This window comes from Anabrus simplex, chromosome 1 (assembly GCF_040414725.1).
Source record: "Anabrus simplex isolate iqAnaSimp1 chromosome 1, ASM4041472v1, whole genome shotgun sequence".
Classification (NCBI taxonomy): domain Eukaryota; kingdom Metazoa; phylum Arthropoda; class Insecta; order Orthoptera; family Tettigoniidae; genus Anabrus; species Anabrus simplex.
The window spans coordinates 1614902254-1614924287 of NC_090265.1; the positions used below are offsets into that span (position 1 = coordinate 1614902254).

The 22034-nt window shown below is 36.3% G+C and overlaps 1 protein-coding gene across 1 annotated transcript in view; it reads left to right on the top strand.

The window, feature by feature from the left end:
- Rab3-GEF (Rab3 GDP-GTP exchange factor) overlaps window positions 1–22034 on the top strand; it is a 517470-nt gene that overhangs the window by 189017 nt on the left and 306419 nt on the right. Inside the window, exons 17-18 of the mRNA XM_068226364.1 lie at window positions 4281–4382; window positions 10936–11237. Coding sequence (XP_068082465.1) covers window positions 4281–4382; window positions 10936–11237 — 404 coding nt within the window. The remainder of the gene's footprint in view (window positions 1–4280; window positions 4383–10935; window positions 11238–22034) is intronic.

A 22034-nucleotide genomic window follows, 5' to 3' on the forward strand; every position in this document is an offset into this window, starting at 1 on the left:
ACCATACCTTCCAACAATGGATTGAAGGTTTTTATTAACAAAATCATTTGAAAAAAAAAATTATCACTATGCTAAAAGAAGATCCAAAGGAAAAGAAAAACTTTGCTAGTTTTTCCTTCAATTATAGTAATCTCTACCAGATCACAAACATTTTTAATAATGTTATTTGCTTTACGTCCCACTAACTACTTTTTAAGGTCTTCGGAGACGCCGAGGTGCCGGAATTTAGTCCCGCAGGAGTTCTTTAACGTGCCAGTAAATTTACCGACACAAGGCTGTCGTATTTGAGCACCTTCAAATACCACCGGACTGAGCCAGGATCGAAACTGCCAAGTTGGGGTTAGATGGCCAGCGCCTTAACCATCTGAGCCACTCAGCCCGGCTCACAAACATTTTTAGAAGACAAGATATCAATATTGTTTCAGAATCGTCGATATTAATGCCAAACTTTTTTACAACACATACATGTTCAGCCGCATCACTGAATATTCACAATCTGGCATTTACAAATTGAGCTGTGCCCAATATGACACCAGTTACATTAGCCAAACAGGAAGGAGTTTTTTTAAACTAGATATAAAGAACTTGTAAACACCAGAAAACATAGATTTTTGGCTATGAGCAATCATATGAGTAATTTCAATCACTCTTTCATTATCATAATCACGATTTAAAAATTCTGAAGACAGCTAACAGGGGCATGCTGCTCCATATAATTATATGAATACATCCACATACAGTTTGATGTGATACGCGCAGGGAGCTTGTGTTCCTCGAGAATGGAAGTCTGACAGCCCACCGATACATCGAGGAGATTTTAGTGGATCATGTGGTGCCTTTTGCACCTGTCATTGGCGAGAACTTTATCCTGATGCATGGCAACGCTCGCCCATACATTGCCCTGTTCACGTGAGTACCTGGATGAAGTTGGAATTGAGAGCATGGTGTAGCCTGCTCGTAGTCCTGACCTAAGCTAAAAGAGCATGTCTGGGATATGCTTGAGAGATGTGCCGGGAGTCGTTCCCCTGACGCACTGGTTCAACTTTTGGTGCATTCCAGGCAGAATGGGAGCTTGTACCACAAGAAGCATTTGAGATTGCATCCTGAGCATGCCTGATCGAATCACAGCTGTAAATGCAGTTAGAAGTGGTAATACCCATTACTGAGGCGATGGAAGTGTGTTGAAAACATGTGGATAAATGGCCTGCATATGAAACTGTCCAGGGCTCCAGGTTTTGACATTTCGAAATTAGTGTTGGTGGACTGAAATGATTGTCACAATTAACAATCTTTATCAATTATTGAAATGAAACTTCTCAAATTGGCTGATTAACTTATGATACACTGCAATATTAGAGCCTTCGTGGCTCAGGCGGCAGCGCCCGGCCTCTCACCATTGGATACATTCAAATCCCAGTCACTCCATGTGAGATTTGTGCTGGACAAAGCGGAGACAGGACGGGTTTTTCTCTGGGTACTCTGGTTTTCCCTGTCATCTTTCATTCCAGTAACACTCTCCATTAATATTTCATTTCATCTGTCAGTCATTTATCATTGCCCCAGAGGAGTGCGACAGGCTTCGGCAGCTAGCACATTTCCTATCCTCGCTGCTAGGTTGGGGGCTTCATTCATTCCATTCCTGACCCAGTCGAATGACTGGAAACAGGCTGTGGATTTTCATTTTCATTTTTTCACATTGCCATATTGTTATAATGTTTGATTTTTACCATGTTTCAAATCGACTAACATGAAATTTTGTCCGAAATATGTAGTGTTTCGCCTTTTTTTTTTTTGCTTGTGAGTGTATTAAAATACATGATGATTCACTCTGTACCCAATGCAATATTTTTGTCGATAGAATATGATGAACTAATATGATCATTCAAGTAGATTTTGTTGTATTAAGCAAACAAAAGGGAATCTAAATTTCAGATTATGCATAATGTACTTTTTGTTTACTTATGAAACAGGTACGACCTGTTGCTATTTCTTGATAGATACAGTATATCTGAATCTGCCTCTTGGAACAGGCCAGAACAAAATGTAGCTTCCACTGAAGTCTAAATCTCTTTTATGGAAGCTGTTGATGTATAGATTACAATAGAGTAAATTATTGTATTATTTGGGTCCACCTTTTCAATACAAAATGTAAATAGTTTAAATTACATAAATGATTAGGGACTAGTTTTGACCTAGTAATAGGTCATCATCAGCCTAAAGCAAAATTAAAGCACAAATAACGAAGAAATTAAACAATGTAAAGACACGTACAGTCTCGTTAAAGTACATACCATGTGAGATATTATGCAGCACTATGTTAAAAAATAACTCTCTGAAAGAGATTCATAATAAGTCCAGTGCATATTAAAAAGATGTTATAGATAGGAATCCTGGAGTTGCTGGAATATGCTGGCTCCTTTAAGATGCAGGTATCCAATTGAAGAACTATTGAGCCGAAGTTACGTCGTTTATTTATGAATGAAGTCCAGTGCGCCGTATAGCATTAAAAAGTCCAGTGCGCACTAAAAAGATGTTATAGAAAAGAATTCTTGAGTTGCTGGATAAGGAGATTAGAATATGCTGGCTTCTTTAAGATACTGGTATCCAATTGAAGAACCACTGAGCCGAAGTCACGTCGTTTATTTACAATTGAAGACCAGTGCGCCGTATAGAATTAAAAAGTTGATAGGGATGGAAATTTTTCAGTTGTTGGTCAAGGAATTCAACATATGCTGGCTTCTTAAATTTGCTGCTGTATATTCGAAGAACAACTGAGATGAAGTTACGTTGTTTTTTAAGATATTCATAGACGTAAAAACACATAGATGCTGGAAAGGCTCTTCAGTTTTTTGGAACTTGAAGGAAGGTAATTGTGTGTGCTTTATAAATCTAGACAAATATTTTAATTCAAACTTCAATCTTAATGACATTTCCGATAAAATCGAACATTCTTTTTGACCTGCTCATTCAGCTTTTCAGACAATCAAAATCTAATTTTAAAGGTCCGATTTTTCATTCTATTTATAGTACTTTTCTTAAACAATCTTCCATATTCCCACATCCCTCAGCCCCACCTTATTATCCTCTCCCCCTCCCCCTTTTCTTCCAAAAAACGTCAAATCATAAGACCTGCATCTGGAGAGCCAAACTTGTCCCCGGACACTCCTGGCACTAAAAGCCATATGCCATTTCATTTCAGATAAGTATGAGTGATGGTTTTAAAAGTATGAAAGATCACAATATGAAGAAGATAGGTTGGAATTCAAGATGACAAATTGGAGGAAATATTTGTTTACAGGAAGAGGAGTTAGGGATTGGAATAATTTACCAAGAGAGGTATACCGCAAGAAATAAATTTCATAGTAAATCTGTATTGTCAGTATTGAGAAGTATTCAATAAATTTCACAATTCTTTGAAAAAAAAAACAAAAAAAAAAGCCTAGGTAAACAACTGATAGGGAATCTCCCCTAAATGCAGATTAGTGGTGATTGATTGGTTGATTGATTGACTGATTGATTGATTGATTGATTGATTGATTGATTGATTGATTGATTGATTGATTGATTGATTGATTGATTGATTGATTGATTGATTGATTGATTGATTGATTGATTGATTGATTCATTCATTCATTCATTCATTCATTTATACAAACCAAGGTTTGTTATTATCCACATTTCTGTTCACCTTTTTGATGGGCAGCAAACCTGCACCAATTGATATCCTTGAACCTACTGTACATCGAAAACATTATACTAGCCACAGAAATTAAGCTTAATCACCAATTCCAAAATGGGGAATAATTTGGAATAATTTGGCATGATATAGTCTACGACTCATCAAAAGATAATCATGTTTGGAGGTTGTGTACAAGTCTTAATATTGCATTTCATTTGCAAGCATATATGAATGTTAGTCTAGATAGTTGATTTAGCCACGTAGGCTCCCCTTGCCCAACCTCCATTATGTTGATGGGTTATCTTGGAGTGTCGCATGACACGCATTCCTTAATGTAAAGCTCACATGTGTTCTTTATTTCCATGTAGTTTTGTACACGAAAACATTTAGTTAATCCTAAAATCTCTGATAATTATATTGTTTTGTTTACTATGAATGAATTTCTCTGTTTACAGTGTTACCCAGTTTATGATACTCATTTTAAGTTTGGCTTTTGTATTCTATTGAGAAAACTATGGAATTTCTTCAGAAATATTACAAGTACATTACTTTCCAAATTATGAATGTCACTTGTTCTAAATTCATGTCTTATCCATTGCAGATGAAAGTGGATCTGATTCTGAAGGAGGTGAAAGTACAAGTTCATCATACTCATCATTGAGTGATTTTGTGTCTGAAATGGTGTCTTCCGACCTCTCTCCTAGTAAGTTTCTCTTCCTCCTTTATTAGTATTATAGTAAAAGAAATTTAGAGCATTTCATTCATTCTCAAAAGTAATTATGTTCTGAGTTTGAATTAAGAAATGATTTGTTTGAAAGTCATAACATTGAAGGTTGCCTAGTATGAATCAACTCTTTTGCTGCTGCACTTCTTATACGACAAGAACGCTTAACTGCGTAATTAAATGAAAACATTTTAAAATATTAAAAACTGGTTTTTTATGTAATTTAAGTCAATGCATAAAACATAAAACAAAACAAAATGTATTGATTTATTGCCCTTGTGATCCAACTTATGGTTCTTGGTTCAGTAAAACTTCTTTGCTTAGTCTTTCAACAATTGTTATCATTATTTTCTTTTGAATTATCATTTGGACCATCATCACTATCATCACCACTTCCATTGGCTACATTTATGGACAATTCTGAAACTGAATCCACCATCAGAAGCTCATAGAATCCTTCACTGTCATTATTTATGTTATTCTGAGTGCTCATAGCTGTGCAGTACTACTGTACTGCTGACTAGAGGCCAGAGAGGAATGTTGGTCGATGAGTAATAACAATTAAATGAAGCATTCAAATTTAATCCTCAATATTTCCACATCTGCAGTTTTTCATGAAACAGAGAGAATGTTTATTTTGAAAAATTTGCTTTCATTGTCAACAAAGTCTTTTTTCACATTTCAGTGCAATATATATTTCTGACTTCATGCTTACTAAGCAAGAAGAATATCATCATCATAGGTTGTTCTGCCATCCAGCAGGTCCAATCAGGCTGTGACCTCCATATCTCTCGATCTTGTGCCCTTTTCTTCACTTCTGCATAATCATCCTTTCTTTTTCTAATGCTGTCTAATAACTGATATCGTCTCCTTCCCCTTCCTCATTTTCCTTTTGTCATCCCTTGTTAAATGTACTGGTACTTATATTTTGGAAACATCAGAATTTACTGTTGAACTATATCAGGTTGACAATAGCTTGCAATTTATTGTGCTCTGAAAACCCTGTTGAAATATTTATTTGCTGAATTGTTCAGTTAAATACATGGCAAATTTTTTTAACCAAATTGGGTATAGTGGATTCCAGTTACAGTGTATGATTCAGCTAATTAAATAGAAAAAATGTTATACAGATTTGTGCATTCCCATTATTTGATTCAGCTAATTAAAGTGAGAAAATGGATTAGCTTGAGTTTCCAGTTTGCTGTATTTCCAAATTTACGTAGTACTTCATTTCGTGGGGGTTTGTTAAAGGTACAGCTATAGAAATACAGTTGCAAAGATTGTGCATCTGCATATTTCTTCACAACATCCCCTAATACACTATGCTAATCATGGCACCTAACCTTTCATAGAAATTACTGGTATAAAAATAAATCAAAATTTGTTCATAATTGACATTTGTTCTTACAACAAAAAGGTTGAAATTATTTAATCAAAGTTTATAAAATACAAGCCTGTAGTTTAACATAACTGTTGAATGTCCCTTCAGGTCAGTGTCACTTCTCAGTTTCTTCCTACCTCTTCTTGGGGTAGTTGGACTGATTCTTATATCCATCACTCCAGTGGACAAACACTAATATTTAAAATACCTTGTGGTTCAGGACATGCGGTTAGCACTGAGCATGCGAAGATCAACATGCAATTAATTATCCTTATTGACTCATAACAAAGTTATATGTATTTCACCACCACAAGGAATTGTTGCAGTTTGAATTTAACTTGCAATTTCTATACACCAAAATCCTAAGGAATTGTTGGCATATGTTTCTTGGTGACATATCTAAAGGCAGTTCTCAATTTGAAAATTTCATTAATGTGTACAACTCATTTTCAGAAAAAGGTGGATATTTTGGGGTTTGAATTTGAATATTAATTATTAATATGAATTAATTCTTAAAGTAATTTGTATTTATGGGTCCACTTTTTCAATACACATTCGACTTCTTCTTCTTCTTCCTCTTCTACCGCTTTTCCCACATCTATGGGGTTGTGGGTGCAAACTTTGTCACACATGTGGATTTGGCCCTGTTTTGCGGCCGGATCCCCTTCCTGATGCCAGCCCTATGTGGAGGGATGTAATCACTATTGCGTGTTTCTGTGGTGGTTGGTAGTATGGTGTGTAGTCTGAATATGAAGAGGAGAGTGTTGGAACAAACACAAACACCCAGTTTCAGAGCGAGGAGAATAAATCAGAAGCAATTAAAATCTCCAACCCGGCTGGGAATTGAACCCGGGACCCTCTGAACCAAGGAGTCGGACTTCAATACACATTAGACTAAACACTAAAATTCAGTGTTGACTTTAGTCATATAAGAAATTACAGACCGAGCTGGGTAGCTGCAGTTGCTTAAGTGCGGCCAGTATCCAGTATTCGGGAGATGGTGGGTTCGAACCCCACTGTCGGCAGCCCTGAAGATTGTTTTCCATGGTTTCCCATTTTCACACCAGGCAAATGCTGGAGCTGTACCTTAATTAAGGCCACAGTCGCTTCCTTCCCACTCCTAGCCCTTTCCATCCCATCGTCGCCATAAGACCTATCTGTGTTAGTGCGACGTAAAGCAACTTGCAAATATGTAAGAAATTACAGAACATGTTTCAACCCCTATTGAACCATCTTCAGCTAATTATAAACATTGAAAAGACATATTAAAAGCTTCACAAATATATGAAATGTGATAGAAATGGTGACTGATAAGAAATTGTGTAAAAAATAAAAATAAAAATAAAAATGCTCACACAACTTGCAGTGTCTGTCTTAAAAGTATCTTCTTGCTTTGCAGTATTCTGAGTAAAAGTTGTCAATGTGCATTTAGAATATTATCATCTAATGCTAGTTTGAATATTTATCTGGCTGGGTCGTGGGAACTCCTTGTTCATATGTGGTGGATAGATTTTGATAGTGGAACAGAGCACTTATGATAATAAAAATGTCAATGTGGAACTCTGAATGATGTTGATAGTAATGTAGTTTTATCTATGTCTGATGGAGTCTAGAAAGAAAGAAAAGCTAAATAAGTGTGCTGATGGAGAAAAAGAAACAAGATTTAAGAAAACAAATTCGGTGCTGTATGTGATAATGCAATATACTCGGCCTCGTTAAGCAGACTCTGTCCCATCTCCTTGTGTCATGCTGCATTGATGTTCAAATGAACACTGTTGGACAGTGTTTGAGAGCTGTTGTTTTTAAGGAAGGTGAGGGAGAAGAGAAAGGGAGGGGAATTGGAGAAGCGATAGCTTGCCTGTCACATGCTGTAAGTGACTTATTAGTTTTTGACTCTGTTTTCAGAAATTTTGTTCAGATTGAAGTTAGGGTTAAGCTTTTGTCAAAATGTATGTGGTTGTTCTAGAATATGTGGAGCAAAATGTCTTTATTCACTATATGTAAAATGTCCAAGTTCTGATCTATGGAAGTAAATGAGTGATTGAAATCTGTCATGTATTATATTTCTTGGCGTTCACATGTTCTTTATACCAGGTTAAAGAGCTCCTCCCTGTCTGACCAATGTAACTAGCATCACATTGGGAACATTTTAGTTTGTAAATACCAGAATTAGATTATTTATTATTGCAGTTAAAAATGTGTGTATTTTAGAGAAGCTTAACATAGGTGTTGTTTGTTCTGAATGCAATGTTAAAATTTGGTTTTAAATATACTGTTGCCTGTGTAAAGTTGAAAGTGACATAACCCTTTTTTCTCTTAGGCTCATTTTTCATCATGGTGATCGGCTTCTTGTTTTATTTTTTAATGATTTTGTTGCCATTGTTAGATGCAAAAGTGCATATTCTTCTTCTTCTACTTCTTTTGCACAAGTGGCTCACTTAGGACCATGCGGAATCAACATTTGCTGAGCTTTCCTTCTTGCCCAGTAGTTCATTTTCATCGATTGTTGTACTTTCTGTTCCTCTGACAAAGTATGTCATGTTGGTTTCTTCTCGTCTTCCTCAAATCCCCTTGTGTGAAACAATTTTCCTTATTACGTTTCTATCCTGTAGTTTATCCTAATTCTGTCTTTTATTATTTATTTTTTATAATTTTTATTGGATAGTGGGATATTATGAGATCTGTAGGTCATGCTATAAAAGTCAGGTTTCTTATGAGCACCAGTGGGTTTTAAGTGGCTTTTCTGAAGATGTTGAAAGCAAGAGTATTGTTAGTTCTGGTGATTTTAAGATCAAGAAAAGGATTTTTAACTTTAGAGGTATGTGGAAATGTAAGGAATTAAGTTGAACTAATTAAGTTTGGGTATCGATGTTTCAGTGATCAATAATGGCAAGGATATAATTGATGTATCTTGCCGAATGAAAGATCCTATTATTATTGTTAACACTTTCAACACGGAGTGAGTTGACCATGCGGTTAGAGGTGCACAGCTGTGAGCTCGCATCCAGGAGATAGTGGGTTTGAACCCCATTGTCAGCAGCCCTGAAGATGGTTTTCCGTGGTATCCCATTTTCACACGAGGCAAATGCTGAGCTGTCCCTTAATTAAGAAATGACAGTTCATAATGCACACATGTTTATGTATCTCATGGGTATGTACTAACACTATTTTTGAAGACAAAGCTGAGAGTTTTAAGCTTATATTTGATGTTGCAAATAAATTTCAATTCTGGAATATTAATTCTTAAAAGAATTTGTATTTATGGGGTCTACCTGTTCAATACACATTAAACTAAACACTAAAATTGAATGTTGAATTTAGTCATACAAGAAAATGCAATACATGCCTCAACCCTAATTGGGCCATCTTCAGTTGATTATAAACATTGTAAAGACATCTTAAAAGCTTCACAAATACAGAAAATGAAATAGAAATGATGACAAATAAGAAATCATGTTTTAAAAAAAATTGTACACACAACTTGTAGTGTCTGTCTTTAAAGTATCTTCTTGCTTCATTCTGAGTAAAAGGTGACAATGCAGTTTTAGATTATTCTCATTTAATGCTAGTTCGAATATTTATCTGGCTGGGTTGGGGGAACTCCTCTTGTTTGTATGTGGTGGATAGATGTTGATAGTGGAACAGGGCACTTCTAATAATAAAAATGTCAACGTGGAACTCAAATGTATTAAATGAAAATACTGATGGTGATGTAGTTCTGTCTGTATGATGAACACTAGAAAGAAAGGAAAGCTAAAGAAGTGTGCTAATGGAGAAAAAGAAATGAGGCTGAAGAACAAATTGGATAAGAGATAATGCAATATATTCATTCCCTATCCTTAGGCCTCATTAAGTGGACTCTGTCCCATCCCCTTGTGTCACGTTGTGTTGACATTCAAATAAACACTGGCAGACAGTGTTTGAGAACTGTTGTTATTGAGGGATGGTGGCAGAGAAGGGGAAGGGAGGAGAATTGTAGGGGAAGCAATAACTTGCCTGTCACATGCTTTGACTGACTTATTAGTTTTGGACTATGAAATAATTTTCATTCATTCATCAAAGAGGAAGTTAACATTTTCATAAAGTTTGTTCAGATTGAAGTTAAGGCTTAAATATGACTCAAAATTCAATTAACCCCTTAATAATCAACTACTTTAAAATGGAGATCCCTCTGATTCAAAAACTATTCCTCCATTGAAAATTATGACAAAAATTAACAATACAACAGTACAAAATTATATTTATGCATTGGAAATCAGGCGCAGACACTCTCAGTTTGTAGAGTTTGAATTTCTATGGAAATGAATATGCACATCCATACAATCTGTTTACAGAAATCTTGACGACTCTGTTCTGGCAATGAACATGAGATCCCTGAATTGACGACAAAAATCAACTATGTAAAAATACTAATACCAATATAGTTGGTCCGTTCTTGGACATTATGAATTTTTCTGGGTGATTTCGGACAAAAGAGTAGCATTACCAAAATGTTGCAAAATTTGGGCTGGGAAGACTTGGGAGTAAGGAGATGAGCTCTTTAACTAAGTAGTATGTTCTGAGTTGTCAGTGGAGAGATGGTGTGGAATGACGTTAGTAGACAAATATGTTTGCATGGTGTTTTAAAAAGTTGGAAGGATCACAATATGAAGATAAAGATGGAATTCAAAAAGACAAATTGGAACAAATATTCATTTTTAGGGGGGGAGTTAAAGGTTGGAATAATTTGACAGATGGATGGACGGATTCTCATCACTGCATAATTTAATAATAATAATTTTATGTGCCATTCATTACTTTTATGGTTTTTGGAGATGCCATGTTTCTAGAATTTCATCCCGCAGGAATTCTTTTATGTGTTGGGAAATTTACTGGCATGAGGCTGACGTATATGAGCATCTTCAAATGCAACCAGACTGAGCCAGGATTGAACCAGCCAATTCGAGCTTAGAAAACCAGCACTTTAACCATCCAAGTCGCACAGCTTGGCTCCCATGATTTAGTGTATCTGTAAGAGGAGCTTCATCTGCTAGGGAAAGGATTCTTGTTTATGAACTGGACACACTTATCCCCTAGTACCAGATACTATCACATTATTCACATTACAGTTCATTTATTTTAATTAAATGTAATTGAATTGTTATGTTTCAGGTTTCCAGTCAGGAACTCCTCACCAGGAGAGAGGTGAAGTTTATTCACAAACATTGCCTCCACAACAGATGTCCTTATCTAGTGGCCTTGATCCCCGTTCTGTATATCACCCTCCATTTGTTCTTCAACTTCCTGGTGATGTAGTTGATGAAACAGCTGTTACAAGTCGCCCTGATTCACCACATTCTACATCTTCTAGTCACAGTGACCTTAGCTCTCCAAGCTTTAATAGGGATTCAGAGATGGAGTTTGCTGCAAGACTTCAAGGAGAGTGTGTTGAGCCTCTGAAGACTGATGCAGTGGTAAGACTTCTTTTGTATCATTATAGTCCAAATTAATTAATTAATTAATTAATTAATTAAACATAGAAATACAGGAGAGGTTATTTAAAAAATTTCTCTTATATTTTTTGTAAGCAATTTACTTACTGCTGTTGATCATGGGCAGTTCCAACCATCTGGATGCGAGAAGGTTATCCTGAAACAACTGTAGATATCCTCACTTCCATTTCAAAAGAATTTGACATTTTGCCTGAGAAGAAAGTGTTATAGGAGACTTCTATTTCTCTTAATGAAAGAGAACTTTATAAAAGTTGCCTGCTGTGCTTTCGTGTGCAGATAATTCGCTTTGCAGTTAATTTGCGGGTCTCGGAGAGTTATTTTTAAAGTATTAATTCTTACACCCACTAATCATCATGCTGAGTAAAATGATCTCTGCCTAGTTTAAAAGAATTTTAATGTTTCTCTATGATGTAGCAGTAGGCCTATATGCACACTGCTGCCAGAATGCTGCAAACTTGGAAACATTCGACCATGTTGCTGCGCGTGGCACAGCACAGATTACCGTAATCTTGGAAGCAGAGACAATGAAAGAGGAATGCACTCGGAATTTACCCTCCCTTTCCCCACAACCCAAGGTCGCTGAACTGTAAGCCAAGTGAAGGGTAGGTGCGCTGGCAGCGAGGGTATTGTAGGCTACTGTACTTGAGAAGTGTGAACGGGGTGCGGAAGTCTTTTCGAACTTTTGAATAAGTCAGTAGTAAGAGTTTTCAATATGAGTGGTCGAAAATTGAAGTATAAAAGGTTAATCATAAGTGAAAAAATGAAAATTACAGAAAGACTGGAAAATGGTCAGGTGTCATCAAAGTTAGCCTCCGAGTTTGGTGTGCGTGAAACAACAGTGAGAGACATGAAGAAGCAAAAGGAAATCCACATGGCATTTCGTAATTTTTCTCTAGTGTGTCTTACAATACAATGTGAAGTGTTATAATTATTTTCTGCTTGTTCATAAAATACATTTCATTATTTTAACCTATGGTTTTGTTTTTACCAGGCTTAAAAATGACTGCAGGTAATTCGCGGTTTTCGATAATTCACGGAAGTGTGTGCATTAATTACTGTGAATTATCGGGAGTGCACTGTATACATACAGTATTTACAAAACACACAAGGAAAAAAAAAAGCATGAAGACAGAAAAGTGTTTATACATTTAAAATGACCAAAGGAAGGAAGTATAACTTTCAGTCACCAAATGCGCAGAACAGGATACAAGGAACACTCTTTTTATGAAGTGTCCATAAGATGTCTGCAAATTTCACTAGGTGACGAGTGGAATACATCCACCATCCCACTAATTTTGTTCATGGATCTTAGGGCCTGCAAAAAACCAAGAGTTCCTGTATGATTTTGTTCTGCACCTGGGTAAGTGAAAGGTCGAGTGTTGCAGGAAGAAAAATGAATTGGTAGCAACTGGAGTAAATTGGAACAATCAAGGAAATTACTGATACATTTGTGTATGAAACATGTGTTAACATTCCTGCACCTAGTTCTAAGAGACTCAATACTCAACTTTGTATAAAACCAATCATAATCTGTCGATGACAGCTTGATATCCAAACACTTTTTATTGATCTATTTTGAGAATCTGATCTGTACTCGCTCTGAGGCAGTCACTTAAGTATTGCTATGAAGGGATCCACACTTCAGAGCAGTACTCTAGAATAGATTGTATAAGCAAAAAATACAGGGTTTTCAATGGGACAAAAGTTTAAAAAATCTTGCAATTTCTTTTGAGGAAGCCTAACATTTTAAATGCTTTGTGAATGATATTTAACACATGCTCATTGAAAGATAGACCATTTTGATTGCTAAAAATAATACCAAGATTATTATTTTTATTAACACGCTTCATTTCTTGATCCTTTATATGATAATTGAATACATTTTCTTGTGATTTTCTTGTGAAGGATATTGCACTGCAATTTCAAATATTTAGGGTTAAATGCCACTTTTTGCACAAATCACTAATATTATTTATTATCAGACTGTAACAGTTCACAGTCACTCATCTTTTCAATTATCCTGTAGAGTATAAGGTCATCGGCATAGAGCAGGTAGTTGCTCGAATGGATTTGAGATGGCAGATCATTAACAAATAGAAGGAAACACAAAGGTCCCAGTAGTGAACCTTCTGGAACTCCAGACATAGGCCAATAAGGACGAGAAATGATCCTCTCATAATTTACAGAATACAGAATACTAGGTACCATGTTTTAAATTGTAAACAGCGATCAGAATCACTGGTGAAATTTTGCAATGAAGATTAATGTTTTATATAGTAATTCTTTGCACATTGTGCACGTTAAATAAATTATTATAATTTACAGAATACCTCCTGTCATAAAGATAGCATTTAAACCATTCAAGCAAGCTTCCATGAATGCTATATGCTGACAACATAGACAGAAGAGCATTATGCTGCACAGAATCTAAAGCTTTGGAAAAGTCTGTGAACATGGCATCAACCTGCTTGCAATTGTCCACAGATTCAGGATTATTTGATAAGATAATCAGCTATGTGGGAAATGACATGGAGAAGAATGTGATTATAGCAGGAGATCTGAATTTACCAAATGTCAATTGGGAAGGAAATGCGAACAACAGGAAGCATGACCAACAAATGGCAAATAAGCTAATATGGGAAGGGCAGCTGATTCAGAAAGTGACAGAAACAACTAGAGGGAAAAACATCCTGGGCATGGTGCTGATAAAACCAGATGAGCTCTATAGAGAAACTGAAGTAATAGATGGTATTAGTGAACACGAAGCTGTTTTTGTTGTAGTTAAAAATAAGTGTGATAGAAAGGAAAGTTTTAAAAGTAGGACTATCAGGCAGTACCATATGGCTGATAAAGCAGGCACGAGGCAGTTTTTAAGAAGTAATTATGATTGAAAGAAAACGGTAAATAGGAATGTAAACAAACTCTGGGATGGGTTTAAAGAAATTGTTGATGAATGTCAAAACAGGTTTGTATCTTTAAAGGTGGTAAGAAACACTAAAGACCCACCTTATTATAATAGAGAAATAAAGAGACTAAGAAGGAGGTGCAGACTGGAAAGAAATAGAGTTAGGGTAAGGAGAAATTGAAGGAACTTACCATGAAATTGAATGTAGCAAAGAAGGCAGCTAAGGATAACATGATGGCAAGCATAATTCACAGTCATACAAATTTAATGAAAAATGGAAGGGTATGTATAGGTACTTTAAGGCGGAAACAGATTCCAAGAAGGACATTCCAGCAATAATTAATGAACAAGGAGAGTGTGTATGTGAGGATCTTCAAAAGGCAGACGTATTCAGTGTGTAAAGATTGTTGGTTACAAGGATGATGTCCAGATAGAGGAGGTAACTAATGCTAAAGAAGTATTAAAATTTACATATGATGACAATGATATCTATATATATATATAAAATAAGAGTTTTGTCAGTACATTGCTCAGAATTTAAAAATGGTATTTCTGTATTGGTCGCGTCCAAAGTAAAAAGTAAATCCACTTTTTAATTTTCCGTAATTTCTGTCTGTCTGTAATGTATGTATGTATGTATGTATGTATGTATGTATGTATGTATGTACACGCATCACGAGAAAACGGCTGAAGTGAATTTAATGAAAATCGGTATCTAAAGTCCGGGAATAAGTCACTACAATCTAGGCTATAAATCATCTTATTCATGCTGGGGAAATGGTAGTTTAGGGGAAGGGCTAAAATTTACTTCTCAAATATTTATGTTATTAGTTGTCCTGTCTTAATGAAAATCGGTTGCAAAGTCGGGAAATAAGGCGCTACAATCTAGGCCATAAATAAGTTTATTCACGCTAAGTTAAATGGTAGTTTAGGGGAAGGCCTAAAATTTAATTCTCAAATAATTGTGTTATTAACGGTCCTATCAACAAATACTACATAACAAAAGTTATATAGTATTACATTTCCGATCATTTATGTCTTATACATTTTTACCGTACTGGCTGTGATAACAGAGATATTAATGAATTTGGAATTTTGTTGCTAAGTCCATATCAGTGCCGCGTCACAAGAAAATTGGTAAACAGAATTTAATGAAAATCACTGTGTAGAGTTGTGGATTAAGGAACTACAGTCTATACTATAATTAATTTTGTAAGATGCCCTAACATTACAGAGTCGAAAGAAAACTAAATGTGAAGGCCTACAATACAGAAAGCTCATAATATCGATCAACAATAACATTACATTGACCATTGTTTGTTGTGATGTGCTTTGTGTCTCTGTTGCCAGTCATCTCCGATAGATAGGATTACTGCTGTATAGTGATATTTTTTAATTTGCTTTATGTCGCACTGACACACATGGGACTCATGGTGATGATAGGATAGGAAAGGGCTAGGAGTGGAAAGGAAGCAGCCCTGGCCTAAATTACGGCCCAGCCGTAGCATTTGCCTGGTGTGAAAATGAGAGAACACGGAAAACCATCTTCAGGGCTGTTGACAGTGGGGTTCGAACCCACTATCTCCCGGATGCAAGCTCACAGCCGTGCGCCCTTAACCGCACGGCCAACTCGCCCGGTTGTACCGAGTATAACAGCCTGCCTGAACATAGGCGGGAAGTAGCTGGGGAGTCAGATAACTTTCTTCTTTAGCATGCCATTCCTCTGGTTCGTAAATTTTCTGATACTACTTGTACGTTACAAACTGGTTCATCATAGCATTCGAGCTATTCAGTCCCTACTCTGAGGCACTGATTGGAATGAACAGTGTGCATATTTAAAGGAATAATGGCAAAGGAGTGTTCACGGCTGTCTGTGGCCTGGTCATACCAGTTCTGGAACTTCGGACTCTTAGATTAGGACCGTTATGTTCGTTAAAAGTGAGAAAACGTGCAGTTTTTCATTTGATCGAGTATTTTATATGATAACATTGCTTTTAATCGCCACTTTCCTACTGACATTTTTTTGTAATGGCCTAAGTTGACTTCAGTTAGGAAAACCACAAATTTAGTCTTTCCTAGAATCCCATAGCGAAGCACAGGTACGTCAGCTAGTTTACAATAAGATACAAAAGTTGAAAACTAGAAAAGTGACTGTAATTTATAAGATTTATGGGACTAATTCTTGAGGCAGTTGCTTGAGAAAAGCTCGTCTAACTACCTTATGAGGTCCCTTTGATTGGTAGACAATGAGAGTATTTATGCCAGCTACATTCAGCATGGCATAAAATACCATTAGCGGCCAGCGTTTACTCACACGTGCAACGTTGTACGTTGCACAAAGCTCGTCAACAACATCAACGCCAGACTTTGTGCAGTTGTAAAATATATTCATCTCCGGCTTCTGTTTGGCACCAGTTTCTTCATCAATGGCTGCGTCATGCTGCATTGTTGATAGGAGCAGCACAGTCTTTCCTTTCCTCGGAACATGTGGTACCAGAGTCACTTGACTATCAATTGCAAATTTACTTGAATACTGTGGTCTGTTTTTGTGTTGTACAAAACTAAGAGGAATTTATTTTTTTATTCTTATATATCATTCTGACTAAAGCAAGCTGATGATTGTTCAGCAAATATTTTGCTAAGCTCACTTTCTGACATACAGTCATCTTCACTTTCACTTGCCTGTCCACCGATTCCTTCCTCCTCTTCATCTTCTTTAAATACTTCATCAATTAGTTGTTTTAAACATTCTTGTTCCTTATTCCAATCCATCAACACAACTATCAAGATAAGCACTGATTTGACGGAAAAGTCACGCGAGGACTGGCGCTTTGGGTAAATCTGACCCAGACACAGTAATAACTCGGGTGATGACAAAGCTATAACATGTGAACTTTCTGAGGATTTAGTCCAAGGTCAGGAAGGAAGGTACTGAAGGTGACAGGAAGTGAGGGGTGACCCAATCAGAATTATAGGCTAATATTTAAGCCTTGGGTCAAAAACACCCATGCGCCAGTCTTCACGGGTTAAGAGCTAAAATTTGGATATTTAGTCTGTCCAACATATCTGTTAATTGCTTCAATTTGCCAGTATTGAGAAGTATATTGATGTTGATCATGCCAAGAAAATGCTTGCATTTGGGACGAAGAGATTTGGGAAGCTTTGATACATTCCCGCATGATGTTCTCGGTCCCCCAGAATCTGATGAGCGAGAAAACCTAGTGCAATCACTAGGGCCTGGGGTAGTTATTTTGTCAGCTGACATTTCCATCTTGCTAAAAGGTTGAAGGATGCTAGGAAAAACTTAAAACGGTCCACCTTTTCAATACAAATATGTTATATTTATTTATAACATGTATTTGCACTTGGAACTAGTTTCGACGCTGTGTTTGCGTCATCATCAGCCAAAATGTGGGAAATAGGCAAGATGTAGGCAATTATATTACACAAGGCGTTACATTAAACAATACACATCTTATAAGGAGATAAAAACAGGGACGAATATAGAAACAAATGAATCGTTGAGAAAACAAAAGTTATACATATTAAAAATAACCTTAACCACATATCTTGCAGTGCGAAAGTGTTCTTCTTGAATGATTCCTGAATATAAAAACACACGCGCACACATTTCTGGAGAGCCAGCAGGCAGGACAAAGTAAAGTGAAACCTTAAGAGTTCTTCTGAGAAGAGTTCCTCATTTTTTCTATGTTCCGACTAACTAATGAAGTCTCCCTTGAGTTCCTGATAAACATACATAACAGGAAATTCTCCTTCACTCTCAACAATAGCTCTAAAGACCAACGGTAAAATTTTTATTTTAAATATTGTGCAGAGACGTGAAAGCATGATTTTGAACATGATATAACTCCTTCATATAACCCAGTTTTTTAATACAAGGTGTTGCATTAAATAATACACATCTTACGAGGAGATAAAAACAGGGACGAATGTAGAAACACATGCATCGTTGAGAAGGCAAGTTATACATATTAAAAATAAGCTTAACCACATAACTTGCAGTGCGAAAATATTTGCCTTGAATGATTCCTGAATACAAAACGCGCACGCACACACTTCTAAAGAGCCAGCAGGCAGGAAAAAGTAAGGTGAAACCTTAAGAGTTCTTCTGAGAAGAGATCATCATTCTTTCTATGATCTGACTAACTAATGAAGTCTCCCTTGAGTTCCTGATAAACATACACAACAGGAAATTAAACAATATACATCTTACAAGGAGATGAAAACAGGGAAAGTTATACATATTAAAAATAACCTTAACCACACATCTTGTAGTGCGAAAATATTCGTCTTGAATGATTCATGAATACAAAACACACACGCATACATTTCTGAAGAGCCAGCAGGCAGGAAAAAGTAATGTGAAACCTTAAGAGTTCTTCTGAGAAGAGTTCATCATTTTTTATGTTTTGACTAACTAATGAAGTCTCCCTTGAGTTCTTGATAAACATGCACAACAGGAAATCCTGCTTCACTTTCAACAATAGTCGGAACATAGAAAGAATGATGAACTCTTCTCAGAAGAACTCTTAAGGTTTCACCTTACTTTTTCCTACCTGCTGGCTCTTTAGAAATATGTGCGCGTGCGTCTTGTATTCAGGAATCATTCAAGGCAAATATTTTCGCACTGCAAGTTGTGTGGTTAAACTTATTTTTAATATGTATAATTTTGGCTTTCTCAACGATGCATTTGTTTCTACATTCGTCCCTGCTTTTATCTCCTCGTAAGATGTGTATTGTTTAATGTAACACCTTGTGTAAAAAATTGGGTTAAATGAAGGAGTTATATTATATTCAAGATCATGCTTTCACGTCTCTGCACAATATTTAAAAATGAAATTTACCATGGTCTTTATAGCTATTGTTGAAAGTGAAGGAGGATTTCCTGTTGTGCATGTTTATCAAGAACTCAAGGGAGACTTCATTAGTTAGTCGGAACATAAAAAATGATGAACTCTTCTCAGAAGAACTCTTAAGGTTTCACATTACTTTTTCCTGCCTGCTGGCTCTTCAGAAATGTATGCGCGTGTGTTTTGTATTCATGAATCATTCAAGACGAATATTTTCGCACTACAAGATGTGTGGTTAAGGTTATTTTTAATATGTATAACTTTCCCTGTTTTCATCTCCTTGTAAGATGTATATTGTTTAATTTCCTGTTGTGTATGTTTATCAGGAACTCAAGGGAGACTTCATTAGTTAGTCAGATCATAGAAAGAATGATGATCTCTTCTCAGAAGAACTCTTAAGGTTTCACCTTACTTTTTCCTGCCTGCTGGCTCTTTAGAAGTGTGTGCGCGCACGTTTTGTATTCAGGAATCATTCAAGGCAAATATTTTCGCACTGCAAGTTATGTGGTTAAGCTTATTTTTAATATGTATAACTTGCCTTCTCAACGATGCATGTGTTTCTACATTCGTCCCTGTTTTTATCTCCTCGTAAGATGTGTATTATTTAATGCAACACCTTGTATTAAAAAACTGGGTTATATGAAGGAGTTATATCATGTTCAAAATCATGCTTTCACGTCTCTGCACAATATTTAAAATAAAAATTTTACCATTGGTCTTTAGAGCTATTGTTGAGAGTGAAGGAGAATTTCCTGTTATGTATGTTTATCAGGAACTCAAGGGAGACTTCATTAGTTAGTCGGAACATAGAAAAAATGAGGAACTCTTCTCAGAAGAACTCTTAAGGTTTCACTTTACTTTGTCCTGCCTGCTGGCTCTCCAGAAATGTGTGCGCGTGTGTTTTTATATTCAGGAATCATTCAAGAAGAACACTTTCGCACTGCAAGATATGTGGTTAAGGTTATTTTTAATATGTATAACTTTTGTTTTCTCAACGATTCATTTGTTTCTATATTCGTCCCTGTTTTTATCTCCTTATAAGATGTGTATTGTTTAATGTAACGCCTTGTGTAATATAAATGCCTACATCTTGCCTATTTCCCACATTTTGGCTGATGATGACGCAAACACAGCGTCGAAACTAGTTCCAAGTGCAAATACATGTTATAAATAAATATAACATTTTTGTATTAAAAAGGTGGACCGTTTTAAGTTTTTCCTAGCATCCTTTCTCAGTTCAATACGGACAAAATGAAATTCCTATGTTTAAATGAAATTCCTATGTTTAAATAAAAGGTTGAAGGTAATGGGGAGACTGCCAATTGTTGATCTCGATGTTACAACTAAGGTAGTGAGCCTTAGAGGTTGCCTCAAGATTGTTTCTGGCTGTTCTACGGTTTCTGCTTGTCAGCTGCCTCTAATATGTGTTTGGTCCATGAGAGCTGTTTTATTTCGCTTAAGTCCTCTGGCAAGCCAGTTAGGACCCCTCTATTTGCCACCTGGGACACGCCATGTGGGAGTATCACCTCTCCCCTTGCTACGACAGCGTAGCAGATTCGTGGAGTATTATTATTATTACTATTCTTTGTTCATGTCGGCCTACTAAGGACCAAGTTATTTCAGCTGTCTTCTCTGGGCTTTGTTCTTTACCCAGTGCTCCTTCATTGATTGCTGGTTTTTCACTTTTCTTTCCTTCGTCCACATATTTCCCGTTGTCAACTTTGGCATTTCTTGAAAACCCTGGTGGTCTTATAGTTTCTTCCTATGTGGATTGCATTCTTGTATATCATTGTAAGTGATCCCCACCTCCTGTAGGTCCTTTTCCACCTCCTTGAACCAAGTTGGCTGGGTCATCTCATCTTTAAAAAAGATAAAGATCTTGTTTTAGAATCTTTAATTAATTTGTCTTTAATTCGACCGAGAATTTTCCTTAATTTCCAATTTTTCTATCAGGCCTTTCTTGTTAATAGCAAGGGATTCCATTGCATTCAAAGTCTTGGTCTTACAACAGTGCAATAATGTCTTGAGTTTTGCGTTTAGTGATATGGACTTTTTGTTGTAAACGTCTTTGGTCAGTTGATAAGCCATTTCCATTTTATTCATGCACGATGTAAAAGCTTCTTTTTCGGAGATGGTTGATTCTATCCACTCACCAAGATATTTAAACTTATCTGTCCGTTTAATTGCCCCCATTTGACTTTTAGCTCTCTTGGTGCTGGCTTGATGTTAGCTATGAATTGCATTTTCTCCAAAGAGATCTGGAGGCCTGCTTTTTTTGGCCTCTGTCTTGAGGTGATTCATTTGCTTTGTAGTCATGTCTAAAGAGAGAATTGTTAGATCATCTGTTAAAGCTAAGCAATCCATTATTGAAAGGTTCATGTTCTTGTAACCCAATCTCACACCATTTTTGAGTCCATCATTGTTCTTGAAGAGCAGGAGCAAGGGCCCATCTCGCTGCTTACCTCCTGTCTTTATTTTGAAAGCGTCTGAAATTTCTCCTCTGAACTTAACTCTGAAGGTTGTGTTAGCTAGGGTCAGTTTGATGATTGCCCTGGTTTTGTTATCCAAGCCAAATTTGTTTAGGACTTGAATAAGAGTGATTCTATCAATCAAGTCATAGGACTTCTTGAAGTCAACGAAGGTCACCACAAATTTCTTGTTGCTTAGTTTCAGATATAAGAGGATAGATTTTAGATTCATAATTTGCTTGGTACATGAGCGCTCTTTCCTGAACCCTTCTTGGTACTCTCCCAGTTGTGGATCAAGTTCAATCAATCAATCAATCAATCAATCAATCAATCAATCAATCAATCAATCAATCAATCAATCAATCAATCAATCAATCAATCAATCAATCAATACTGATCTGCATTTAGGGCAGTCGCCCAGGTAGCAGATTCCCTATCTGTTGCTTTCCTAGCCTTTTCCTAAACGATTTCAAAGAAATTGGAAATTTATTGAACATTTCCCTTGGTAAGTTAT